This window comes from Centroberyx gerrardi, chromosome 19 (genome assembly GCF_048128805.1).
Source record: "Centroberyx gerrardi isolate f3 chromosome 19, fCenGer3.hap1.cur.20231027, whole genome shotgun sequence".
NCBI lineage: Eukaryota > Metazoa > Chordata > Actinopteri > Beryciformes > Berycidae > Centroberyx > Centroberyx gerrardi.
The window spans coordinates 20757848-20781657 of record NC_136015.1 but is presented as its reverse complement, the minus strand read 5'-3'; the positions used below and the strand labels follow the sequence as shown (position 1 = coordinate 20781657).

The 23810-nt window shown below is 40.0% G+C and overlaps 2 protein-coding genes across 3 annotated transcripts in view; both read right to left on the bottom strand.

Annotated features, from left to right (window-relative positions):
* pkhd1l1.1 (PKHD1 like 1, tandem duplicate 1) overlaps positions 1-18569 on the bottom strand; it is a 53390-nt gene extending 34821 nt beyond the window's left edge. For both annotated transcript variants that reach the window (XM_071894950.2, XM_078290154.1), the window contains exons 1-32: positions 18557-18569; positions 18037-18141; positions 17612-17689; positions 16889-17033; positions 16562-16670; positions 15945-16002; positions 15757-15850; positions 15308-15361; positions 14876-14949; positions 14734-14776; positions 14347-14417; positions 14099-14209; positions 12932-13021; positions 11577-11842; positions 11235-11326; positions 10982-11141; positions 10123-10258; positions 9728-9871; positions 8784-8938; positions 8207-8317; positions 7500-7649; positions 7083-7207; positions 6831-6994; positions 6394-6557; positions 5198-5330; positions 4521-4675; positions 3765-3887; positions 3250-3355; positions 2303-2410; positions 1921-2085; positions 1174-1295; positions 195-327 (exon numbers count right to left, since the gene is read on the bottom strand). In XM_071894950.2, coding sequence (XP_071751051.2) covers positions 195-327; positions 1174-1295; positions 1921-2085; positions 2303-2410; positions 3250-3355; positions 3765-3887; positions 4521-4675; positions 5198-5330; positions 6394-6557; positions 6831-6994; positions 7083-7207; positions 7500-7649; positions 8207-8317; positions 8784-8938; positions 9728-9871; positions 10123-10258; positions 10982-11141; positions 11235-11326; positions 11577-11842; positions 12932-13021; positions 14099-14209; positions 14347-14417; positions 14734-14776; positions 14876-14949; positions 15308-15361; positions 15757-15850; positions 15945-16002; positions 16562-16670; positions 16889-17033; positions 17612-17689; positions 18037-18082 — 3685 coding nt within the window. In that variant the 5' untranslated portion in view covers positions 18083-18141; positions 18557-18569. The remainder of the gene's footprint in view (positions 1-194; positions 328-1173; positions 1296-1920; positions 2086-2302; positions 2411-3249; positions 3356-3764; positions 3888-4520; positions 4676-5197; positions 5331-6393; positions 6558-6830; positions 6995-7082; positions 7208-7499; positions 7650-8206; positions 8318-8783; positions 8939-9727; positions 9872-10122; positions 10259-10981; positions 11142-11234; positions 11327-11576; positions 11843-12931; positions 13022-14098; positions 14210-14346; positions 14418-14733; positions 14777-14875; positions 14950-15307; positions 15362-15756; positions 15851-15944; positions 16003-16561; positions 16671-16888; positions 17034-17611; positions 17690-18036; positions 18142-18556) is intronic.
* Positions 18570-21957: 3388 nt separating this feature from the next.
* On the bottom strand, positions 21958-23585 carry LOC139908365 (transcription and mRNA export factor ENY2-2-like). Its single transcript, XM_071895031.2, has 5 exons — positions 23480-23585; positions 23306-23380; positions 23123-23193; positions 22831-22905; positions 21958-22229 (listed from the first exon to the last, which is right to left on the bottom strand). The coding sequence occupies exons 2-5, from the start codon at positions 23371-23373 to the stop codon at positions 22153-22155; spliced, it is 291 nt and encodes a 96-aa protein (XP_071751132.1). The 5' UTR covers positions 23374-23380; positions 23480-23585; the 3' UTR covers positions 21958-22152.
* Positions 23586-23810: the final 225 nt, after the last annotated feature.

The following is a 23810-nucleotide window of genomic DNA, read 5'->3' as shown; positions in this document are numbered from 1 at the left end:
GCCCATCCCGCACATTAAGCTTGATTCTCTATGTAACCACATCAAAGAACATAATCCACGGACTCTTCTAGTTTTACCAAGCTCAGAAACCCATTATAGCGATACTATCTCCTTTGAATGGTTATTAACTGAATGAGTGCGTGTTACAAAGGCTCCATTTAGAGTGGCATTTGAAAAAGTGTATCTCCACTCACCAATCACAGTGGTAGTCTGGGGACTCATGCTTGTGATGAGGGGTGTAAGGGAGTTATCGTAGGTGAAGGAGCCGCTTGCTGTCTCACTCATGTCTCCCACCCTCACCGTGACCGTCTGCGATCCTGCAGTTCCCTGAAATAAGAAACACAGGTAGATATAAAGAAGTCCAATAACTCTGGAGTGTCTGGAGCTCCTTTAGGTGCTGGAAAACAGAGGAAAACGTCCATAAAATGTCCATAAAAACTATAGGTTTGCAGTGTACCTCATCATTTTGTCAAAGCAAAAATGCAAAATGTGTCATTTGCTCCAGTGTTTTTAAAAAAATAGTAAGATAAATAACTGAATTAAGCATTTGCACAATGATGTTTATGATTGATTTATAAAAAGTACAATAAGGGTGGACTGCATTTAATGTAAGATTAATGATAATCAGAGTTTAGTAAAGCTATAAATAAGTAAACTTAGATTTCAAATTAACTAGAGTTGTGCTGCACATTTAAATTTAAGCCTAGTTGAGTAAATCTAAGATGGATGATTTAAACCTAAATTTAAATGATTCAAACCAAGATTATCACCTCAACAAAGATGCAAGTATGAGAGTTAAACCACCTCAACTGTTAGTTTAAAGTTAACTCCTGATCAAAGTAAAAGTTAAACGTTTTGGAGCAACAGGATTTAAGTTAATCTAGGTTTAAAGTAAAAACTAAACTGAGATGTAAAAGAAGGTTTAACTTTAATCCTGCTTATGCCTAAACTAGGTGTACAGTTTGGTGCAACAGAATTTATTGATAAACCATGATTTAATCCAGTTTAAAAGTTAATCTTTGTTGGTGCAACCCAGCCTAAGTGTACAGCGTCCTGTACTGTAGCTCTTTGAGGTACGGAAGAGGATTAGGAATCCTCTTCCGTATTGAGGTGCTGGGAAATGCAGGAAAACAATATCCATAAAATCTACTGGTTTGCAGTCTGTTCACTTACTGCTGGGGTTCTGCATTTCAGCTCGGTGTCACTTGCATGAACCGTCATGCACTCCTCACTGCCAACCGTAACCACGGTGTGCCGGCTGAAGCCGAAGCCTGTCACTGTCAGCAGAGTGCCTCCTGTGAGAGAAGAACAGAAGATAATGCTTATAGTATATAAAACATTATTAGTGAGTGCGGTCATTCACACATGTACTGTGTACGTGTGGTCCTGCTGACCTCACACCATATCTGTGACGACTGTACGTACTGAACTCTCTGACTCATCTGTTTCTCTATTTTTCCCATGTCATAGTCATTGCCCATGTTCTTGTCACTGTTTGCTTCCATTTTTTTCCTAACAGGGTTTTCTTGGAAGTTTGTCCTAGGCAGGTTAGGCTATAGAATATATAGTTGCTAAAATCTGCTACTGTGTGTCTTGTGCTTTTCCTGACATTTATCCTATTTCATTGTGTTCTATGATTGATTGTTGCTCAGTTAGATCTAGTTAGGCTCATTCTCTGTAAAGTCATTTGAGACAGGCATGGGGGCCTGTATAAATAAATAAAACAAACTTGAACTTGAACTTGAACTATGTACTGTGAAACTCTGTGAAATGTCAACATGTCTGCATCGATGCTACCAAGACAAATTCCTATGCATTGTCGGTTAAAGTGATTCTGACTCTGATTTTGTGACAAATATTAACAGGGATCGGGGTTTTTACACTTTGTACAGCTGTTATAAACTGTGCGTAATAATATACCTGCCACACTTCCAGACGGCGGGGAGAGAGAGGACACAATGAGCTGGTAGGTGAAGTTGAGGACGTCGCCCCCTGAGTAGCGGGACCGGCCCAGAGAGGGGAAGCTAACTGACACTGGGTAGGTGCCAGCGCTGGCTCTGCCCAGCCTGCACACCTGGGTGGTATCTGAAACACAATTCACACAATCCGGTTAAACTCCTTCCAACAAAAAAACACAAAGAAAGAAATATTGTGGAGTCTATTTCTTTTTGGTGAGCTGTGGGCATTTGATTAATCCAAAGATATTCCTTGTGCCTCATTGATATCCTCTAATCTTAAAGACTGGTGAAAAACACCATGACTCATAGCGGGCTGTTCCTCTTTCCAAACATATTTCACTCACCGGTGACCTGTTCAACTTGGCAGCGGGCGCGTCCCACCATGATGGAGGCATTTTCACTGCTGAACCCAGTCCCAGTGACAGTCAGAAGAGTCTCCAGGCCATGGGATCCTGAACAGGACAGTGACATTTATTAACAGACACAAAATGCACCTTTTCTTTAATGTTTTATATGTACAGTAGGGCTAAATGTTGAGTTTTATCATAGGTTGTTGTTCTGCAAAATTAGATAAGTATTGAATTTTTGATATATTTGAACCAGTTTTGATATCAAACATTTTCATTGACACTAATCCCTATCCTAGCCTTTCTAGATCGTTTAATGTTAATTCACTCTTAAAGACGAGATGAAATGAAAAATGCCTTTTTAACCCTTTTAGATCACATCCCCGGTCATACTGTGCACCTATTTAACAATATATGCCAAAAAAAATACCAAAAATCAATTTCATTGTATTCTTATATCAAAATTCAATCATGTTTTCTTCCTGTAAAACAAAATATGCCGTGTGCTTACGTAAGCATGCCCGTAACTAATTTCAACCAATAATATCATGACATCCACCCATCAATCAATCTTCAACTTTTAGCGCACAGAGCTAAGAGGCTAAGATTCATTAGTTAGCTAGCTAGCAACAGCACGGTACTTCGGTGTGTCTTCGGGTGTTATGACACGCCCACTTTTCAACGTTCAAATCAAATTCCTCCCAACGTTATGTCCCGCCTGTCTTTCCTGTTTCACTCGGAAATACGTCACGATACGGAAGTTAGATATTCTCGAAATGCCGTTTCATCTCGACTTTAATCTTTGCAGTACTTCTGCAAAAACACAACAGTTTGCTGTGATTTAAAAGAAAGGAAAATCGGTTGTATACGGTACGCCTCAGAAAATGAATTAATAACCGATTACGCCTCATGTTGAATGAACCAGGAATGTGTTAGGAGGGCACCTTGGGACGGGCTGATTCCAGTCACAACCGGGGTCGATTCCTCCGACCATTCAAAGCCACAGTCACCAGAACACTTGGAGGGAATGCCATTGATGTGAACCTCCACCTGCAAACAGCATGACAATACCCCCAGTTAGTAATGAAGAGTTTAGGAAAAGGTTTTGCACCACAAACATGACACACTGGTTTGAAATAACCACTGAGGGTATGAGGTTACTGCTGCTAGAGTCATAACAGAATAATGGAAGACAGTAGCTGTCAATCGCTGCAGTATCTCCTGTGACACAAAGCAGTTCTTTAGTAAAATGCAAACACGGATTAAATACTGCCTGGAGGCATGCAAAATACAAAACTGTAATGTTATGCAACACCACAGATATGAATGACACTTACTGTACATAATTTACATTCAGCAAACACATCAAATGATAAGCAATGGCCACAACGGACAGGAGACCGATAATAGATAATAATGCAACCAAATATTCCTGAGGCTCTTTGCATCTCAGTTGTACCTGAGGTTTTGTTTCCCAGACACGGAGGAAATCTCCTGTCAGGCTTCGCATGAACAGTCCTCCCTTTGTTTTCTCACGTGCTTCAACTACTGGATTGATGCCGACTACAGATGAGTCATTGACCTGTAATGAGAGTGACTCAGAATCACAAACTGACTCCTGTTCTCCGATCGCCTGGAGAACATTCATTATTGGAAAAGGAATAGGAAATATAAGATACAATCAGTATGAATAAATACTAATGCTGCTATTTCTACTGCAATTATTACTGCCACTACTACTGCCACTACTACTACTGCCACTACTACTACTACTATTGTTATGACTACCACTAGTACTGCTACTACGACTCCTACTCCTGTTGTTACTACTACTAGTACTACTAGTGCTATTACTACTACTGCTGCTACCACTACTGCTGCTATTATTACCACTATTACTACTATTGATATTTTTACCACTACTACTAGTACTACTACTACTACTACTACTACTACTACTGCTATTATTACTGCTATTATCACTGTTATTACTACCACTGCTATTACTAATGCTACTGCTATTACTGCTAGTACTACTTCTACAGCTGTTATTACTGCTATTACTACTACTACTACTACTACTACTGCTGCTACTGCTACTAATAATAATAATGATAATGTGAGTGTTTCACAGGCAATAAATCAATATTAAATAAAAATAAATGATGGAATATGAAGTATGTATGTTCTAGTACACATCAGGCTGGAGTCTGACCTGCATCAGAGGCTGGTCCCCAGGCTTGGTGAGCCACTTGACTTTCCACTTGGGGCGTCTGCAGCTTCCTTCCTTTCTAACCCGGACCTGTCCCATCCCCGGGATTCCCTCCAGGGTGAACTTCAGGTCGTCTTCACTGATGTCCACCGACAGACCTGAGAACAAGCACCGGTCACACATGACGCTTCCCTGTACAGCTGCAACCGTACTGTATGCCACACTGCTTGAATGCACATAGCTGAATGTTGAATATGTATATGTAGAGTGATCCATTTTGGAAAAAATCAACACCTGAATTCAATGCACCCTGTTATAGTGTTATCATTAGTGTTATCTAATATCCTTTGGAAAGTACTGTAACCTACTTTAATTTTGTGCTATGAATCATTTTGTAAGTGTAATGTCACTCTTTGCAAATGGTGTATTTCTTGTTTTTGAATGAGAGATTTCACATAATATCAGGTTCTTGTTAGAAAAAATGTCATGTAGCTCCGGCATTGGCATATCTATCAAAAAATCAGTCTGCAAGCTATCTTTCAAGAGTCAGTCCTGGGTCACGGGGAGTTGAACCTGGCGGGCGATCCTATCTGTGGAGCAGCTTGTATGCAGCTAGGACAGCTCCAGCTGTTAGAATGCAAATCATCAAACAAACGTCACACGCTGCCCTTCAGATCTACCTTCAGCACGGCTCCCATAAATCTCCACATCAAAGGTGCCGTTGAGCGGCGGGCTGGCCCTGTGGCGGCGGCTGACGGTGACGGCGCCGGCTCCGTCCCTGAACTCAGCCGTGTCCTCGCTGCTGTTGGACATCTTTAAAAGGACAGTGGAGAGGCAGAGAGGGTCAGACAGATCCGGAGGACACACTGCTGACATGCAACCGTTCTCACAACCCTAAACTAAATTTGTCATTTTTAACACATCTGTGTGTCTGGTTTGGGACAACACACATTTCTGTTACTGTTGAAAGTTGCTGTCGGGTAAAAACCTTGTATCTCCAGAACGTCAACTTTTCAGGAACTAAGAAAAACAGGCTTATCTTTAGATTGAACAGCATGCTTCTTTGACTTTATCCCACAGGGTTTGAAAATAAATAATTTTCTCAACCGATAGAGGAGCGTGTAATCCTTCAACTTAAGTTAAAACATGAAAATCACCAAAACTGGAGTTACAAGGGTTTCACATGACAACAGTGGTGTGTTAATATCAGCACATACTGACTTTCACCAATCGTTTCAGACAAAGAGTGTCAGATTTCAGTGACACACACACACACACACACACACACACACTGTATGTACAGTAGTCAGACTTTTCCGTGCCAGTCCTTTCAGTCTGTCACTGCTACCTGTAATCTCTTAGGCAAATGTCTGATTACTCTACATTACTGCCCACGGCGCCCATTACTGAGGCGTCTGAGTCTGATACAGAGTTCTTCATTTTGTCGCCTCTCTGTACTCTAGGCTATCACATGACCATGGGCCACTAAATACATCCTCTGGTTGAACTAGGCACACTATTAGTAATCTCCTTTAAATCTTACACAGGTTCACCTTGAGGAGATTGACTCGTCTTTGTTGCTTTAAAGAACAAAAATCGAGATAAGCCCTAGTTTTCTGTTCTTAATGAATGGTAATGGCCCTTTCTGGGTGGAGTTTGCATGTTCGCATGGGTTTTCTCCCTCCAAGACACAGTTCAGGTGGTTTAGAGACTCAAAATTGTCCATAGGTACAAATGTGAATATGAGTGATTGTCTTTTAGCCCTGTGATGGACTGTCAACCTGTCCCAGGAGTCTCCCTGCCTTCTGCCTGATTTATGCTGCCCCAGAATAAGAATAAGCGGGTAAAGTAAATTAATGAATGTCCATATTCTCACCTGTAGGAAACCGACGTCTAACAGCGGGAAACCGAAGGCGCAGTCTAGCGGTGTGGCTGTGATCTCGTAGCTGATCCGTGAAGCGTTTGCCTTGCGCACAGAGATCTTCTCAAAGAAACGGCCAGATCTCTCAAAGGGTGGGGGCCTTCTCTTTTGGGGAACAGCTGTGAGAAACAACATGGTATATGAGCTATAACATTAACTGCTTAACATTTACGGCTGGGTGTCAGTAAACAATATCTGCACAGTACTGTTTTTTTTGTATCAATGTTGAATTTAATGCATCGAAAGGTACTGACAAGCTTCAAAATGTTGGATTCTGACAATGAGATATCTAACTTTCACAATTTTCAGAACAATTTCTACATGGCTTACAACAATTAGCTTTGACATTACAGAGAGGCGAACCCAAACAAAACGAGCACAGACTTGTTTACCATTTTCATCAGTTGTGGCGGCTCTCTTTCCGAGGTAAACGGCGTCCACGTAGAAATCTTCGCCAGACTCGTGTTTGTACAGGTAGAGATGCTGCAGCTCATACCTGCTGCCAAAGAACTCCGTCTGCAGAGCGCTGAGCAGGTCCACGCATTTGTAGCTCCAACTGTGGAGAAACAAACACATTTAGATGCTGTATAATAATGCTTTTGGTTTAACTGACAAATCAAAATCATGTCATGGTTGCTACTAACTTGTGCCCCTTATTGAAAAGAGTTATCATCTTTGCTGTCTCTGTGTCGGTTTGGCCTTGGCTGTTGCGGTAAGTGAACTTGATTCCGATTTCATCCTTCAACATTCCCTTGTAAGCGAAGCAAAACTGGGAAGAAAGGAGTGGAAAATGTACTTTATTTTTGTTAAAGAAAAATGAAGAGTGACTTTGGTGTTTTGTCTTCAGTGAGACGGGGGATAGAGAGCAGGAGAGACACAGGAGCGAAGGTCCAGGCAGCGTTTCATCATAGACTTCATCATCTCAAAGCATGTTTCCCTACATTTAGTAATTTCCTCGTTGATCCTATTCCATTTACATTGTAAATTCTGTGCACTGACGTTAGCAATCTAACCAGTTGTACAAAATGAATTAATAAATAAGGCAGGTATGTCTATTTTACCATGGAATACTGTTGTAGTGGGATTTTTCCATAGGTGCCACCGGATTCTTTGGGATAATCGTCCTTGAAAACAACCTCAGCGTTCTTCAGTGACCAAAGGCCACAGAAAGCAGAGTTCTCCACAGGAGTCCCTCTCTCATCGCTGCCGTACTAGAGAGCAAAAGACATTAGAAAATTGTGAGAAAGCAAAGCAAACACTCTCAGAGCATTTACTGTCTATGCGCTAATTCATCAAAATAAGACTTTTAAAATAAGACTGTTTTCAAGTAAAGAAAATGTATTTTGCCAAGAAAATGGTAGTTTTTGAAAAGCAAGGACCAAAGAAATTCTTCTCGAAAAAAAAAAGTTATTAAATGCCTTCATTTGTGGGTTAGTTCAAGGTATGAACTAAAGTTCAAGGTATGAACCTGACACATAAACACTTGTTTCCAAATGAGTTTGCACTATTCAGGTTTTTTGAAAAGCTTTTAAATTTGCTCCCCAAAGACTTGTATGGTCACTAACAACAGTGATTTTTCTGCATCTATCAATACACAGGATATGATGTTTCTATCCCTCGTGCCATAATCCAAGGTGAGCATTCATATAGAGGCCTAATGCAGAGTTTAACAGAATGATGTACTACTATACCAATGAGTACCATACAAAACATCAGGCAGCAACAAGTCAAGTTATCATTGAATTGTAACATTTTTCTCTCCACTGACCTGAGAGCGGTCGTCTTCAAAGTCTCTGAAGTATTTCACATCAGCACTTTCTTTGGTCAAAATCTCACTGGGACACTCGGCGCTCAGCATGGCCTCCAGAGCTGCCTGCACCTGCTCACACACACACACACACACACACACACACACATTAGTATTTACTGCTTTTCTACACTAGTTATATTCAATTAAAGTACAAGTTGCCAAATCTAAAAATGAAAAGGTTTGTTCCAAAATGAGAAAGAGCCACCATTCAGGAGAAGTGTCACCTCGCCTACTTTGACAAAATAATTACTGATAGTAAAGTAAAGCTTGCAATGAAATATTATTGAAGGTATTAGCTTTCTTAAGACTTTTGTTTATAAAAATGTTACGTTTTTGAGGACAGGTTTGGATGCATTTTGTTTAGGATTGCGTTCTGAATTTTGTTTCTTTTCTAAAACTTTTTTGTGTTTTTGAATGAAACCCTAAATAAATATTATCCCAATCAAGTTGAAAGTAATGAGGCTTGTGTATAATCATGTAAACCCAAGGAGAGACAGTTACAGTTTTTTTTAAGCATTTTAAGCAAAGAACAGACCTCAGACTCAGTTGCGTTGAAGGCGATGGGCTGTGTAGGAATCCCCCCCCACAGCAGAGTGAAGGTCTGCATGTTGCCTCTTCCTTTGGTGAGCTCAGCAACAGTGATGTTGGTGTCCGAGCCAAAAACCTCAGAGTGAAGGGCTTCAAAGTCACCTGCAGCCAATAAACACAGATTTGGTGGTTTCTTAGGATGTCTTCAGCAGAGGTAATCAATGGATTTATTGTACTTTTGCTGCTAGAGCCCAATGGAATATCAAATGTCGAATGTATGTCAAAGTATGTCAAAGTATGTCTGCGCTTGCATTGTATACGAAGTCCTGTTCTTCTTTGGCAATGTGTCTGTACTGTGAAACTGTTAATATGTCTCTGCATTAATGTCACCAAGGCAAATCCTTATATATATGCTCACAAGTCACTTTATACAAGTCCAAGTAAAGTCTCAAGTCTTCGAGCTCAAGTCAAGTCTTTGGTTTTAAGTCTGAGTCAAGTCTTAAACTATGACATAGTTGTTTCTAAGAAATTTACAGAAAGCTGATTCAATTATGTATTATTTAACTATTAGTATATCAGGCATTGGCTAAATAGAATGACTTTCAAGTTTTTTACATTTTGGTTACCAACAGCTATTTTAAAACGTACTGCATGCTGATGTCATGCTGTTGTTGTGTTTGACAGAACTGTGCATCAGAGTGACATTTAGCCTAGACCTCAACGTCATGCAAAACACTTAAAATACTTTCTAAAATGCAACAATGCCATTCCTTTACAGACACTCATTGTTCACGAGTCACTAATCTAGAGTGAATGTGGGGAATCTGGAGTGAAGTAATTTGAGGACAAGTCCAAGTCGACTCTGAAGTTGCAAACTCGACTCCCCATCCCTGGCATATGGCGTACTGACTCTGATTCTGGCGAGTATTCCCCAGCTTCGCTCTCTCTTACCTCTGTCAGAACTGAATGTGACTGTGTAGTGCGCTCCTTGGCTGTGGTCCTGCTTAGTGACCTGGACCTTGTCGGGTTTAATGGACCACAGGCTGTTCAGAGCGGCCTCCACCATGTCCGCCGAGGCGCTGACAGGGATCGGTCCTGAATAAGACAGACGTATGGTCTTATATCGCTCAGTGTCAGGTTTAGTGGTTCAATTCTCACTGGGGCTACTAAGCTAAAAATGGTAAGTTACAAATGCATCAAATTATATTAAAACATATCTTATCAAAGGCAAAAGTTGATCATTACTTTTCCGAAAAGGAAGACATGAACTAAAGGATAACTGTAAAAAACAAGTGGATTTTCCTTTCCTCTCACTACAATGAATATTACAGTACTATCAGCATTACCGGTCTTTGCGTCACCGTAGCCCAGGCTGAAGAAGGTGCTCCCACACAGATGGCTGGCACAGCTGCTGCTGACGCTCACCCTCTGGACCTCTTGGACCGGGGCAGCATCGCTGGGCCAGGATTCAAACGTAACCACCTGGACAACGGGGCAAAGCGACAGGAGATGAGACTCAGAGGAATATACTGCTTCGATGGGCGGAAAAACGACGAAGAATGAAGAATCCACCCTCAGATACACTGTTAGATATCATCGATCTGTGATGTTCAATATATTCTAGGAGTTATTTTGTGATCAAGTGTTGTAATTAACTTTTTTGTTGTACCCACTTTCCCTCAACCTGCCTCGTCTATTTCTACTTCAGTTAGTGATTTCCTACATTTCCCAGGATGCCTTTCGACAACCCCCAGAGAACGGGCCTGAACTTGCTCCATTCAGCTGTGGGTTATACATGCAGGTAGGGCGAGAGTGATGCGATAGTGATAGCATGGTAAGAGCAAGAGGGTGAAAACATGCCCTGTAGCTGCATTGCATTCTGGTCTATTGAGGCTTCTGTCGGTGGAGAAATTGGTCTCTCTGACTCTTCTACGATGGATTTCTCCCTGTATGATTGTTGAACGTCTCCTGGTGAAAAATGGCGGCTCTAGAAAGAAGCCCTCGCTCTTTGATTCTGAGGGACTGACACCAAAACCTGATGTTGATGTTTCAGATAGCTGAAACATTTCTGCATTGCATTTTACACCTATAGACTCTTTATTTTTCATTGTTCATGGGGCCTGTTGGGACGTTTTGCAAGCTCCCTGTGAAGCGTTTATTAGGTTTATTACTGAGCACATAGGCAATATGTCAGCCACTTCATACCTGTGTCTCATCGGAGACGTCATACTCTGCCACAATAGCCTGCATCTCGTTGACGGCATCGTCCGTCTGGTCTTCTGTGAAACGGCTTCCCCCTCGGAAGAAGGCAATGTTAGCACTGGCTCTTCCTCCATATTCTTGGTGCACGATTTCCATGTAGTAGCTACAGAAAAAAACAGATTTAAATTATTGTCCAAGCAATCGTGCATATGGTATACTATGAATGAAAGGTTCATACTTTTGAAGAGCCACTTACGCTTTTCCTTTCTCTAGAGCCATCACTTCAGACTTCTGTGATGCCAGTGAGAGGTGGCTGTACACATAATATCTCTGGTATGCAATTTTAACCTAAAATAGAGGTTGTGACATAATTTAACATCAGAAGTGTTTTGTGGCAAAACTAGGTACTGTAAAGCACCAGTTGCAAGAAAGGAATGAAGAAAAATATGAAGAGTTTGATTAAAAAAAACATAATTACCTGAAAAGTATCACTAAATACATTTCAAAAACATTGAGCATCTAAACTGTAAGTGTTATAATTTTGTTTGTTTTTACTATCAATCAATTTATAACAGCAGTATTGATGTCCAGTTGATACCTTGTCTTCTGGGCGGCTGGTGTTGCTGAAGTAGAGGTCGCATCGGTCGTCACAATGGACGTACAGGGTGTAGTCGTCGGTTGTTGGAGGGACGAAGAAGCCTCTGGCTCGAGTGACAAAGAAGTTATATTCGGTCGGGAAGGTGTGAGGCATGGAGTCGACCCACTGTGACCAGTATCCAGTTTGGTTCTCGCTGTAGCTCAGCACTTCGTCCAGTGAACGGGGCTTTGTGTCGTTCCAGAACTCGATCTTCAAGCCTCTGCCGCCTGCATGCAGGTTGAGATAAAGAAGTACAAAATGTAAGTGAGGGGCGACCATGACACTGACAGATGTGTCCAAGAAGAGTCATTTTTGTTTAGGCAAATTTTTCACTTGAAATTTAAGGAAAATTTCATTTATACATGTGGATAGTAGATCAAAAACATTGCTATCTTGTCCATGAACAAAGAAAACTTATTGATAAGCTTACTTCTGTTACGTGATGATTAAAAAAAACAGGATCTATTAATCAATATACCAATGGCCAACTGTACTGTTGCCCAGAATGCTCTGCTAAAAAATATTTATCATGATGATGCATCATCATGATAAATATTTTTTAGCAGAGCACTTAAAATAGACTTAAAATAAATAAGTACATGACGATCGTATGGCACATAAATTCATAAATGCATTTTAAATCTGATAGATTGATCCAAAACATCACACTTGTTTTTGCTTTTGGATAAAAACACAACACACAACAAATTATGATTTTACTTAATTTGCTTGTTGATACAAAAAAATCCTGATGCAATCGATTCTATAAATTAAACATTGATCGCAGAATCTGCTGCTGACGTCAACTCTGATGAATGATCTTTTCCATGATGCATACTTCAAAATAGGGTGATACACATGGGGACTGTCTGTAGGATTATGCTTTAATGAAATAAAAAAACAAGCAATAAACTGCTTTTGAGTGTAGAGCTGAGCATGTTCCACTTCTTTTTTTATTCTTTTTCTATTAATTAAATATTGATCACAGAATCTGCTGTCGACCTCAGCTCTGTTGAGCAACATTTTGCATGATGCATACTTCAAAATAAATGCCCTTGTCATAATTTGCACGGCAGATTATCTTGTCCCGCTAGACAGCACATCAAAGCCCCATGACTCGTGATGAACTGTGATAACAAGTGATGGCACTAGATGCTTGAAATTCTTCCGCCCATCAAGATGCCAGTTGAATGCTGATGTGTTAATGTTCTTCAGATAACAAATAACAAGACAGCACAACATAAAACAATGAGGCAGATCGAGACAAGCGCTGGTTGCGTCACATCAAAAGACAGTGGGAGGAGGCGTGTTCTCACCCGGGAAGCCTGTCATGTTGCTCATCTGCTGCTCTGCAGTCTTGCACATAATTCTGTCATCAGACACACTCTGGATTTCACAACGCCTGCCTGAAGAAAATCAGAGTTACAGACTGTAAGCATCTCTTGACTCATAGCAGCATTAGACGGACACAAATAAAGGCTACACACAAGCTTAACTTAAAGGAATAGTTCACCCCAAAATGAAAATTCAGGCATTATCTACTCACCTCCATGTCAGTTGAAACTCCACTGACGTTTGTAGGACTTAACTGTGTGTTTGGTTTTGTTAAGAACTGCAATGGAGTTTCGACTGACATGGAGGTGAATAGATAATGACTGAATTTTCATTTTTGGGGTGAACTATTCCTTTAAATATAACTAAAAGCATGTCACTGTACAATGTGAAAATGACTCGAAACTATTCATGAATAGTGATTCCAATTAGGCGAACCATATTTACATGACATGATTTATCACTGTGTGAAAGAGTGTAGCTTCAAGAATAACAAGTAACTCTTTTATTACACACCAAAGTCACAAAGCATGTATCTCAGAGTCAACAGAACGTTAAAGGCCTCACAAAAGCTTGTGAAAGACTATTGTTGAACACAATGTACCAGCTAGTTTGTCATGCTCTGCTGTGTTTCTATGCTGTTTGAAGATTCATTCTTCTACCTAACTCCTGGCTGTCTTTTGTATGTCTCGCCGGCTGAGTTTTAAAGTATGCACACATTCTGCATTGTTGAAAGGGATTATCACCATTGCATGACTTGACACCCACACAACACATTTCGTAATGATCTGTTTGTCGAGACGCACATCGCACGCTCATCTATTCATGATGAACACTTTGTACCATCTGATAACAATGTCAGGAAAACTATTATAGGACTGGAATAGAGAACATCATTTGATTTCAGATGTGATAGTTGCTCACGTTTTGTATTGTTGTCTTATGAAATAGTAAAAATCCCTTTTTTCATACACCGTGAGTTTACTTGCCACATTCAGCATTTAACCAGCCAAATAGGTTTTAAGAGTAAAAAATAACCTCTGAATGTTGGTTGGGTGTCTGTCAAAGTGGCTGGTGGAGGAAACTAACAGACTTTACTAGCAGTTGGCTGGTGGCTGGTGGTTAACTCCCAGCCTGACAGTGATGATTACCTCCGACAAGCACGACCGCATCGGCATCTGTTTGGTCGAAGAAGCGGCCGTGGACGGTCAGGAGCGTTCCACCTAGAACACTTCCCTTCGACGGAGAGACTCCTGTCACCTCTGAACGAAAGGCACAACAGACATTTTCACTTCACTGTAGTTAAGTATGAAAACTGCAAAATAACTTTATATGAACACTGTCCCACTATGAACAAGTATGAATACTGTATAGGTTTCTCTTTCTGTCTCTACTGTACCTGCAAAGGTCTGAAACATGGAAAGCTTGTTCAAAGCTGAAACCCTGTACAGCTTCTTCTCTGGTAAACTCCTAAAAAATGATGGCAAAGGGTTAATAGGACGACAACACTTCTTTCCATAATGCTGTTCTCGGGTGAAAGCCTTGTATCTCCACAATGTCAACTTTTCAGGAACTAAGAAAAACAGCCTCGTTTTGAGCCTGAGGGACATTCACTTTTGAGTTTATCTAATTGGTTTTGAAATGGTTCCATAAACCGAAGCGTTGTAAAATTTTCTCAAACCATAGAGGGGCATGTAATACTTCAACTTCAAAGTTAAAATTGGAGTTACAAAGTTTTCACCTGACAGCAACGATAAGAAATTGAAGTTTAGTGCCTTGCCTTTACCTTCCATATTCACTGTCCAGAATGTAACTCAAGTTGTGATGCCCTGTTGTGAACAAAACACATTGTATTAAACGACAATTTGGAAAAGGCTGTTATGTTTCATTGTTAACAGCAACTTTACTGTTGAACCAGACTGGCTTACCGACATACGTCCCCGTCATTCTGCAGCTCATGTAACCCCAATGGGAAGATTCAGTGTCCAGTCTCAGGCCATAGCTTTGGAAACACCAGGAAAAACGTATAAACTGCGCATGATAACAAAAGGCTCGCCAGTGCTTGTAATTTGTTGTATTTATTGCATTTACTTTATTTCAAACATCTAATTTTATTCAGTATAACTTCCTCATTGAACACCAATGCACTATTGGTCACTCACAACAGATTGCTCTACAGCTAAAGTTGCTTTAAAACGTTTAATGTATATACTGTATGTAGGCTGATGTGTCTGCTGTATGTGACGTCCTGAGGTTCTTGTGCTGTGTGTCACCAAGACAAATTGCCATATATTTACTGTATCTGCTGATTAAAAAGACTCCAATTCTGATCACAATCCACCTACAGACCAAATACTTACAGTTCATCTGAGTCCGGCTTGAGGAGCTCACAAGGCATTCCTCCCATGTAGGCTCTGCAGTGAACAAGGCAGCGTGTCACTTTAAAAATCTGCGTTTCAATGGATTTGTCTAAATGAAATTCCTAGTAAGCAAGTAGGGAATGAAAAAAATATCCATCTAAACAAGTTACTTAATCTAGTATTAAGTCTTAAAATCTTATTTTTTTCTTCAAACAAATGAAAAAATGTCAATGGGATGAGATAACTTCACTTGCTTGCAATGCAAATCAACTTGTTTCAAAATATTTCTTGAATCAAAAGTCATTTTCTTGGTACTTGTAGAGTGATCTGCCTTATTCTGCCTTGTTTCAAGAATAAAATGTTTTTAAGACTGAATATGAGACTGCATGGTTTAAGATGGATATTTTTTCAGTATATCACTTTGTTTTTGTCTGTTTTATTGTTGTTACCTCAGAAATCTGACATTGAGGCCATTTGAGCTCTTGGCCGTGTTGCTTCCATACACATTAGTGTAGATCCTTCCTCGCAGTGTCACCAAGGTGCCTGTGTTTGTGATATAGGATACAGGTTTAAGGCTCAAGTTCAAATTGAACTGTTATGTGGTATAATGTACTGTAGTTTAAAAGAACAGCTGTACCTGGGGGGCCGCTGACTGGACTGACAGAGGCGATAGTAGGAGTGCGATACCACAGAGTCTGAGAAGAGTAACATTACAAAAACATTAAGAACCAACCAGCAAGCCAAATCCCAAAACTCAGAAGCTTGCACAGTGTAACTGATTAACTAACCCCTTTCACCTTGACTTTCCCCTTAAATTTCCCCTTAGCTTTTTAAGTTTCCATACTGTCACATATATTCTGTATCTGCTCGTTCCAACGCTTCATTGAAGCTATAGCTGCTTATACTGAGCGACATATTCAAACCCAAGATGCCATTTTCTTATGGCTGCACCATTACATCACATGGAAAAATCTAGATGTCTTGTGCATCATTTTATACACTTTTCCCTGTAATCCAGCATGACATATCTGGTGTCTTTGGAAACCTTGGGATCTGGACTAGACTTTAAAATAAAGTTCTGTGGGTCTGAACAAAACTCGGCCAGGGGGGAAGAGGTTAATTAACCAGAAATCACATCAAATTCTTAACATTGCATATTATTGCAACCATTATTGCAATATTAACATTAATATCGCATATTATATTTTGCTTCTGTGTTGCATTAGATCCTGTGATTTGTTCTGAAAAACGTACATAGATACTGCAGTGGTACGGCTTGTATGCTCCGCGGCATATTCTGCTGTCAGGAATAGGAACGCCGTCCACACTGACATGGGCCACATATTGATCACTGGGCATGGCTCTGTGATGGACATAAAACAATTGATACACATTAAAACAAACTGTGTTAAGGGTAGCAGGTAACTTAACCTTGGCTGACAAGATGATAAGACTTTAACAGCCAAGATCCTCTGTACTTTAGAGCTACTTCAGATAATGATTCCCCCCCCAAATGGATATGAATAGGAATCAAGGTTTCAAATATGAGTTTTACATTACAGCGCCTTTGGCCTGGGCTACCTGGTGTAACACATGATCTGGTTGCTATGTGTGGAGTCTCTCTCCACATCACAGGGGACGGACAGGGTGTTTGACACCAGGGTCACACGGTTGCCGAATGTGTTGTCTGCTGGATTCAACTGGAACTGATTTTCCTGGGCAAAACCTGTTGGATACAGCAAATAGTCACTAAAAACGTAATATGCTAAATGTTTCCTTGGCTAGAAAAGTCATTCAGGGAGCCAGCAGGAAGAGAGGATGAGTTCAGATGAATGAAACAGTTTTGTAGGCCTATCATATAAACAGGACTGACAAACATCAGATTCAATCCTTCAAATTCTGGATTCCAGTTGGACTTTTATCATATTTTGGAAACAGATAGGCCCACTGTCACTGCCACTACTACTATTACTACAGCTGCTACTACTTCAGTTACTGCTACTAGCCTACTTCTTATAGTACTGCTAGTAGCCTATTTCAGCTATTTCAACTACTAGGCTCATTGTTAAACTTGACAAAACTACATTTGAACTAGTCTACTTCATAGGCTGCTGCATATGCAAGCACGATCCATCGTGACCTTTTGACCGTAATAATCCGTAATAAACCATAGTTTTAACTATGATTTTACATCAACCACGTCCTATTTTTGGATAATCCTTTGCCAAGAACAAGCTGTGACCACTGTAACTTACTTGTTAACACAAACAGACACAACAGTGAGAATTCAATCTCTTAATTTACCTTCTCCAGTAATAGTGAGTCGTGTTGCTCCATTCGTGCTTCCTCTTCTTGGAGACACCCAGTCAATTCTTTGGGCATCTGAGAAAAAAAACGAAAACTTTCTTTCTTTCTTTCTAAATAACTGTTGTAATCCCATCACATTTTTTTTTTTTTTAGAAATATTACAAAAATATATAGCACAGAAAATCTATGCTATAGCTAGTAATACCATAGCAGATAAAAAAAAAACCCCACACACAAAAACGCGCCACTGAACTAGACACGCCATAAATCCCTGTAGGAACATTATGGTGATTTATCATTAGGGAACATTTGGCTATGTTTTAAAGATTTAAAAAAATGAATCATAGTCCAAGTAATGAAAGCGATTTAAAAGCACTACTCTAGATGTTATTCCACTGTCCGTATCCTTATCCAGCGCTTACTGCAGCAACACCACAGCGCGAGGAGGAGAGCCGCCGGCCTCTCCATCCTGGAGGTTTCCCCGGTCCGATCTGCTTCTGCCTCACCTTACCCTGCAGGGTCCACTGCTGGGAGAGGAAAACATACAAGTGCAAGTTCAAATTAAAAAGTTTGCTAAGATTTTAAGAAAATCAGCCTGAAGCAGAAACCGGTCATATCCCTTATGAAAAATAACTAGTGATTTTATACTAAAGTTTAGAGAGTTACTATGCAACTATAACAGCCACTATAGGTAAAAAAAATCTACCACTGAAAATCCTATAGGAGATAAATACCATAAAGTATGATAAGGTTACTACTGAGTAACACAGACACAGGTCAAGTCCTTATTATTATAGGAATATTATAGTGATTTGTCGTTAGGGATTAGAGGCTAATCAATAACAAATAGGAATATCAAGAAATGTTGAAAGGTCTAATAATTTCAAACTAGAGTGAAGTGATGATAAAAAAAAAGTAGCCTATGGAAAACCCGTGTCCTACCTGTAGATTCAATCGTCCAGAGAGAGAGAGAGAGAGAGAGAGATACATTGCCTGAACGTGCACGAGCTCTTTATAGTATGATGTGACGCCCTTCACCTGAAACTGGGAGGAGACTGTTGGTACCGTCCCGTCCAGACACTTGTAACCCTGGAGATTAGGTAATAGTACCCACAAGACCATAAAACAGTTGTGCAAATACCAGAGTGGATGTTTAAACACGTTCAGATTCATAAAATCATGTAAAAACCCTTTCAGAGCTTGAAGTAGGTTTCTGTGTGGCACTTCTGTATTTACACATATGTAGGCTATTTGCCCATATTACAGCTTATAGGACTGGAATTCACATTATTCTCTAAAACAGATTTTGACTGAAGTGTCACCTAATCTTCCCAATCAAGAAGTCAACCTTTTTAAAAAAAAATTAATTTAACTATACATAGAAAGACAAATACAAGGCATCAAGACGACATCATCACATGCGGAAGAGACATAAAAACAAGACAAAACATGACAAGCACAGTGAACACAATATGTTAAGGACTAGGGGTTACGGGTGTAGTTAAAGAGTTATCAGTATGAAGAGCTGGGTAAATACTATATGAACAAGACATCAAATTTAGGCCTACTTTTGACACTGGAGCAGCAGCAGTAAATTAAGTAAAGACATTCTGCTGCTATGGAATTTTTACAACCATATTTTAACACAAACATTTTGCAACAACCAAAAGGAAAACCAAACAAAAAAACACAGGACAAGTTTGACTATTCATACTGTCCAAGGCCCTAAAATATTTTTAGTATACCACTGCATCCTGAATAGACAGAAATCAGACTATTATTGTCACTTCAGCATTAATCACCATGTCCAGTCTTTGTCATATCGTCTGTGTCCTTTCGTCAACCCTTCTGTCTCATATCCCCATTTCCTTTGCAATCCCTAATTAGCACAAGGGAGTGTTACATCATTTTGTGTATATTAATAAATGTCTCAACTATAATTTTGGCCGGTGTCTGCTGTGAATTGAGAAGCTGGACACAAAGAGAACGTGACAGTTTAGGACTGCAAAAGGCTTGCAACCTGTAACAGCAGCATGAAAGCTGGGTTAGCCTGTTGGATACACTGTCAAAAGTTACAGAAGGGCATTAAGGAAGAAAACAACTTGGTTCTGTGAGAGCAGAGGAGGAAGATGACTAACAGGCAGATGAGCAACTTGGTTGATATGTTGCTCGATTCTGACCGATTGTGCAAGAGGCTCTGACTACATCTATGGTCTGCGGGCACAAAGTTTTTAAAGGTCAAATCAAGTTTTTTGCTGCTTTGGTATTGCATAGCTATCTAGCAAGCACTAAAAAAATCTATAAAATTACTTAAGAGCTTATCGACCCCAAAGATGGATGCAACCATTCTCCAAGCATCACTTTTTAGATGTTTATTCCTGTGGTCTTTCAAATTAAAAGTTGAAGGGAACTGGGAATCTTTGAATGGCTGTAGTCGACTTCTAGTCCACTTTGCACTTGCCAGACAGAACTGTAAACAAAACAAAATCACATAAGCAGGGAAACAAAGAAGCTGATTGGCAGTTGACAGCTAAAGTCCCTTGAGACATGCTTTTTGATAGAAATAAACTTGACTTGACTTAATACAGTTTGGTTTATGAACTACTGAATAGGACGTCTTAAGCATGGAGCCAGCTGTTACATGATTGTTGGTATGACTCACTGAACTGGTGAGCAGCCTGTTTCAAGCCAGTTAGGTCCTCCATCCCATTAGTCTCTGATTGTTGGAACAATGCTGTTTCTAAATCACACAGTGAGATGTTGTGGCTGGTTCTGGGACTCCAAACCTTATTGTTGAACCTTCTGGAAGTGTTGTGGGCCAAGTTCTGGTGTATTGGGAAAACTCTCACACACACACACACACACACATTCACTGACAGAGCCAACACACAAGGCAGCTACACATAAACACCTACACATGTAAACAGTAGTCGATTTGTACACAAATTTCAAGGGGGATGGTGGGGTCTTATGGAGACAAACAATTTGATAGTGAAGAAGACAGCATGGAGGGTAGGGGACCAGCTGTTCACTCCTTTGTTTATATTGTAACAGCACAAAGCTAATTCTATATTCAAAAGACATGCAAGTTAGGGATGTTAGGTATCAGATAATGAGTTGGTCCCCAAACACCCAAAGCAGTAATCAAATTATGAGCCACTGCACAAAATTCAGCACATACTAGAGTAAACGCTTGTGCTCTAAGTCCCATGATCGTTAGTCAAACTTGATTTGGGCTTTCGTGAGAACAACACACAAAGGACTTCCTCCCTTTGACGGTGACTACCTGCCACTTGAACAACAAAATTCAAACTAGGTGAAAACTCCAGATGTGCAGATGTGCTATATTCTATAATAAGTGGCTTACACATTTCTTGATTAAATGATATCTTTGTGCCATAAAGAGGGATGAAAGGGGGATGGCAGTGTTACAAAGGGGATGGTTTTTGACAATTTTTATTTCAAGGGGGATGGCATCCCCTCGCATCCCTCTTCAAATCGACTACTGCATGTAAACTTACAAATATAATCATAACATACACACAAGCTCTCACACCACACACATACAATAAAAGTATAAATAACCCTGTCAGACGAGTATTAGCAGTCGTATAAGGAATGTGAGATCAATCGACTTGCTCTTTTCACAAGGTCTGAAGGTAAATGGACAAGGGAACAAGAGCAGATATGTTGCTCAGCAGGTTCAGACATTGATGCGTGATGTGAGCGAGGGCATCAGTGCATCTGGGACAAAACACACGGGGAAAGTTACATAACTCCATTGTTGTGATGTAAAACAATACTGCGGCATGAGCTGTGTGTGAAAATTGATTGACCACAGCAATGGATGAAGGATTTTTTTCCCCTCAAGATACTATATTCTCTTCCTCGTTCTAGCACGAAAAAAGGAATAAAAAGGATGCGTATTGGATGCTTTTTGACAGTGAAAACTTTGTAGATTATTTTTTGAAAGAAATATAGTAGTGTCTATTTACACAATTTATCAGGAAGGACAATAAATCATGCATACTCCATGATAACACTAGAAGTATTTACCCAAAAGACATTTCTGTCTTCTTGCATAATGTCCAGCAGAACTGCATTGCTCCACAAACAGGTATGACAAGAAAACACTAGTATTTCTGTCACACATTTTATTTTTTAGCTCAAACCATTACTCATGCCATTTGCAAAGAAAAAGATGGTGAAATAACAATAACCTGTTGTCAAAAGTTAACATTTTTGCTTGTCATTCATTCATCCAACAAAAAGAGTGTTTTTTTTCCCACTGTAGCATTTCTGTAAAAAAATTAAAATAAAAACGACAGGACCCTCAATGACCAAAAATAGGCATGGCTTTATTTTATTTTTTTCCAAAACTGTTGCATAACAACAAACTAAAATCAATATCAAAACACATGATACAAAATAAAAATAACACTTCAGCGTTGCTCACAATGAGAACAAACATCTGCACTTGATTTTAATTGTGGACCTACAGCGAGTAAAAAAATGCCTATAGACCGGAGCCGTCTCATTCACAGGGTTGCATGTTGAGCTAGAAACGCTCTGATTCTCTGCAGGAGCTCCTTCTTCACGCTGTCAGGTACGAGTGCTGCGGAGGAGAGAGGGGAAACAAAAGATCAAAAGGAAAAAGTGTTAGGAAGTTATAACACAACTTGACATAAACCAACGCCTGTGAAAACACAGTTGATTCAACGTTTGCTGCCTATATTTACAGAGTTGACTGTCTTTATGTCTCAGTGTCGCTCCGAATGGAAATTAGTGCTGATATTCGTGCTGAGACGATTACTCGATTGACAGAAAATGAATCGATTATAATTCTGATAATCGATGAATCGTTTTAGTCATTTATCAAGTAAAAATACCAAACATTTCCCGGATGCAGCTTCACAAATGCTAAAATTTGCGACCTTTTTCTCATTTCACATCATTATAAAATGAATACTTTGGTTTTTTTTGGCTGCTGGTCAGACTAAGTGAGGAATTTTAAGAAACACTTTGAGCTCTGGTAACTTGTGATGGGCATTTGTCATTATTTTTGACATTTTATACACTAAATGATGAAGCAATTAATCAAGAAAATAATCGATAGATTAATCGCTGATGAAAATAAAGGTTTGTTGCAGCCCTACTACATATAATTGGCCTTGATGATGCTGTTGTGCTTGTATATATTAACCACTGTACAATACCTCTGCCTTTTGGTGTGACTTCTGTGACCAGGTCCTCCACTGTGACATGCTCCAGGCCCTTTTCCCTGATCACATCTGAACAGAAGATTTAGTTGCTTTACAGATTCAGTTTGATAAAAATAAAGAGTGTACAAGTGTTTCAGGAAGTCTCCATCACTCCCTCGCCAAGCCACCTTCATATCTCACTGAATCTGTATACTTCACCTCTCTCACTTCTTCACAAATGCACCAAACATCTTTGATTTTATACACACACACACACACACACACACACACACACACACACTCTTACCTTTGCAGTGTGCTTTCAGCTGATCCCTCCATCCACATTCCACCAGCTTTGCCCTGAGCAATTCTTTCAACCTGAACCCAGACATTTAAACATTTAAGTATGGGATTATGGGACTGCTGTCTCTACACCACCGATTCATCACTACAACTGCACGTCAATCACTGCAGAGGAAAGCTCGCTTACCGCTCACGTTCCCCCATTTCTATCAACTTCTGATTTATTGCAGCCCTCATTTGGGAATCTTTGCTCATGATCTATCTGAAATCATATACAAACAAGAGCGATGTTAGTTTGGTTCAAACAATCTTATGGCAAGAGACAAAAACGGTATTATTTCATCTATCAGGTAGACGTTACCTTTGTCGATCTGGATCAGCTGGGGAACATACAGTCCCTTTACATAACCGAACCGTCGCCGCACACAAAAGCTTAACGGTTCCGCTCGCGCATCACTGAATTCGCCACCAACCGACCGCATCACTGTTTAAAAAGCTAGTATGGTAATATAATTCGTCTTAAGAGGTATATTTGTTGGGAGAATACGAAATAAGAACATTTATCACGATATAGGAAGAATTTTAGGAAGAATAAAACGAGAACTCAACTTCCCATAAGCGACTACAGCAATCCGTGTCCGTTCTAAAATGGCGCCGTGTGCTACAAAACAGGAAGCGCGTGCCTTGCCCAC

Bases quoted from the DNA above. Each gene is read 5' to 3' on its own strand.
- LOC139908365 (XM_071895031.2), bottom strand. From the start codon at position 23,373: ATGAGCAAAGATTCCCAAATGAGGGCTGCAATAAATCAGAAGTTGATA. The intron at 23,194-23,305 runs GTAAGCGAGCTT...GTCTGGGTTCAG, and splicing joins GAAATGGGGGAACGTGAGCG to GTTGAAAGAATTGCTCAGGG. The intron at 22,230-22,830 runs GTATTGTACAGT...TCTCCTCCGCAG, and splicing joins AGTCACACCAAAAGGCAGAG to CACTCGTACCTGACAGCGTG.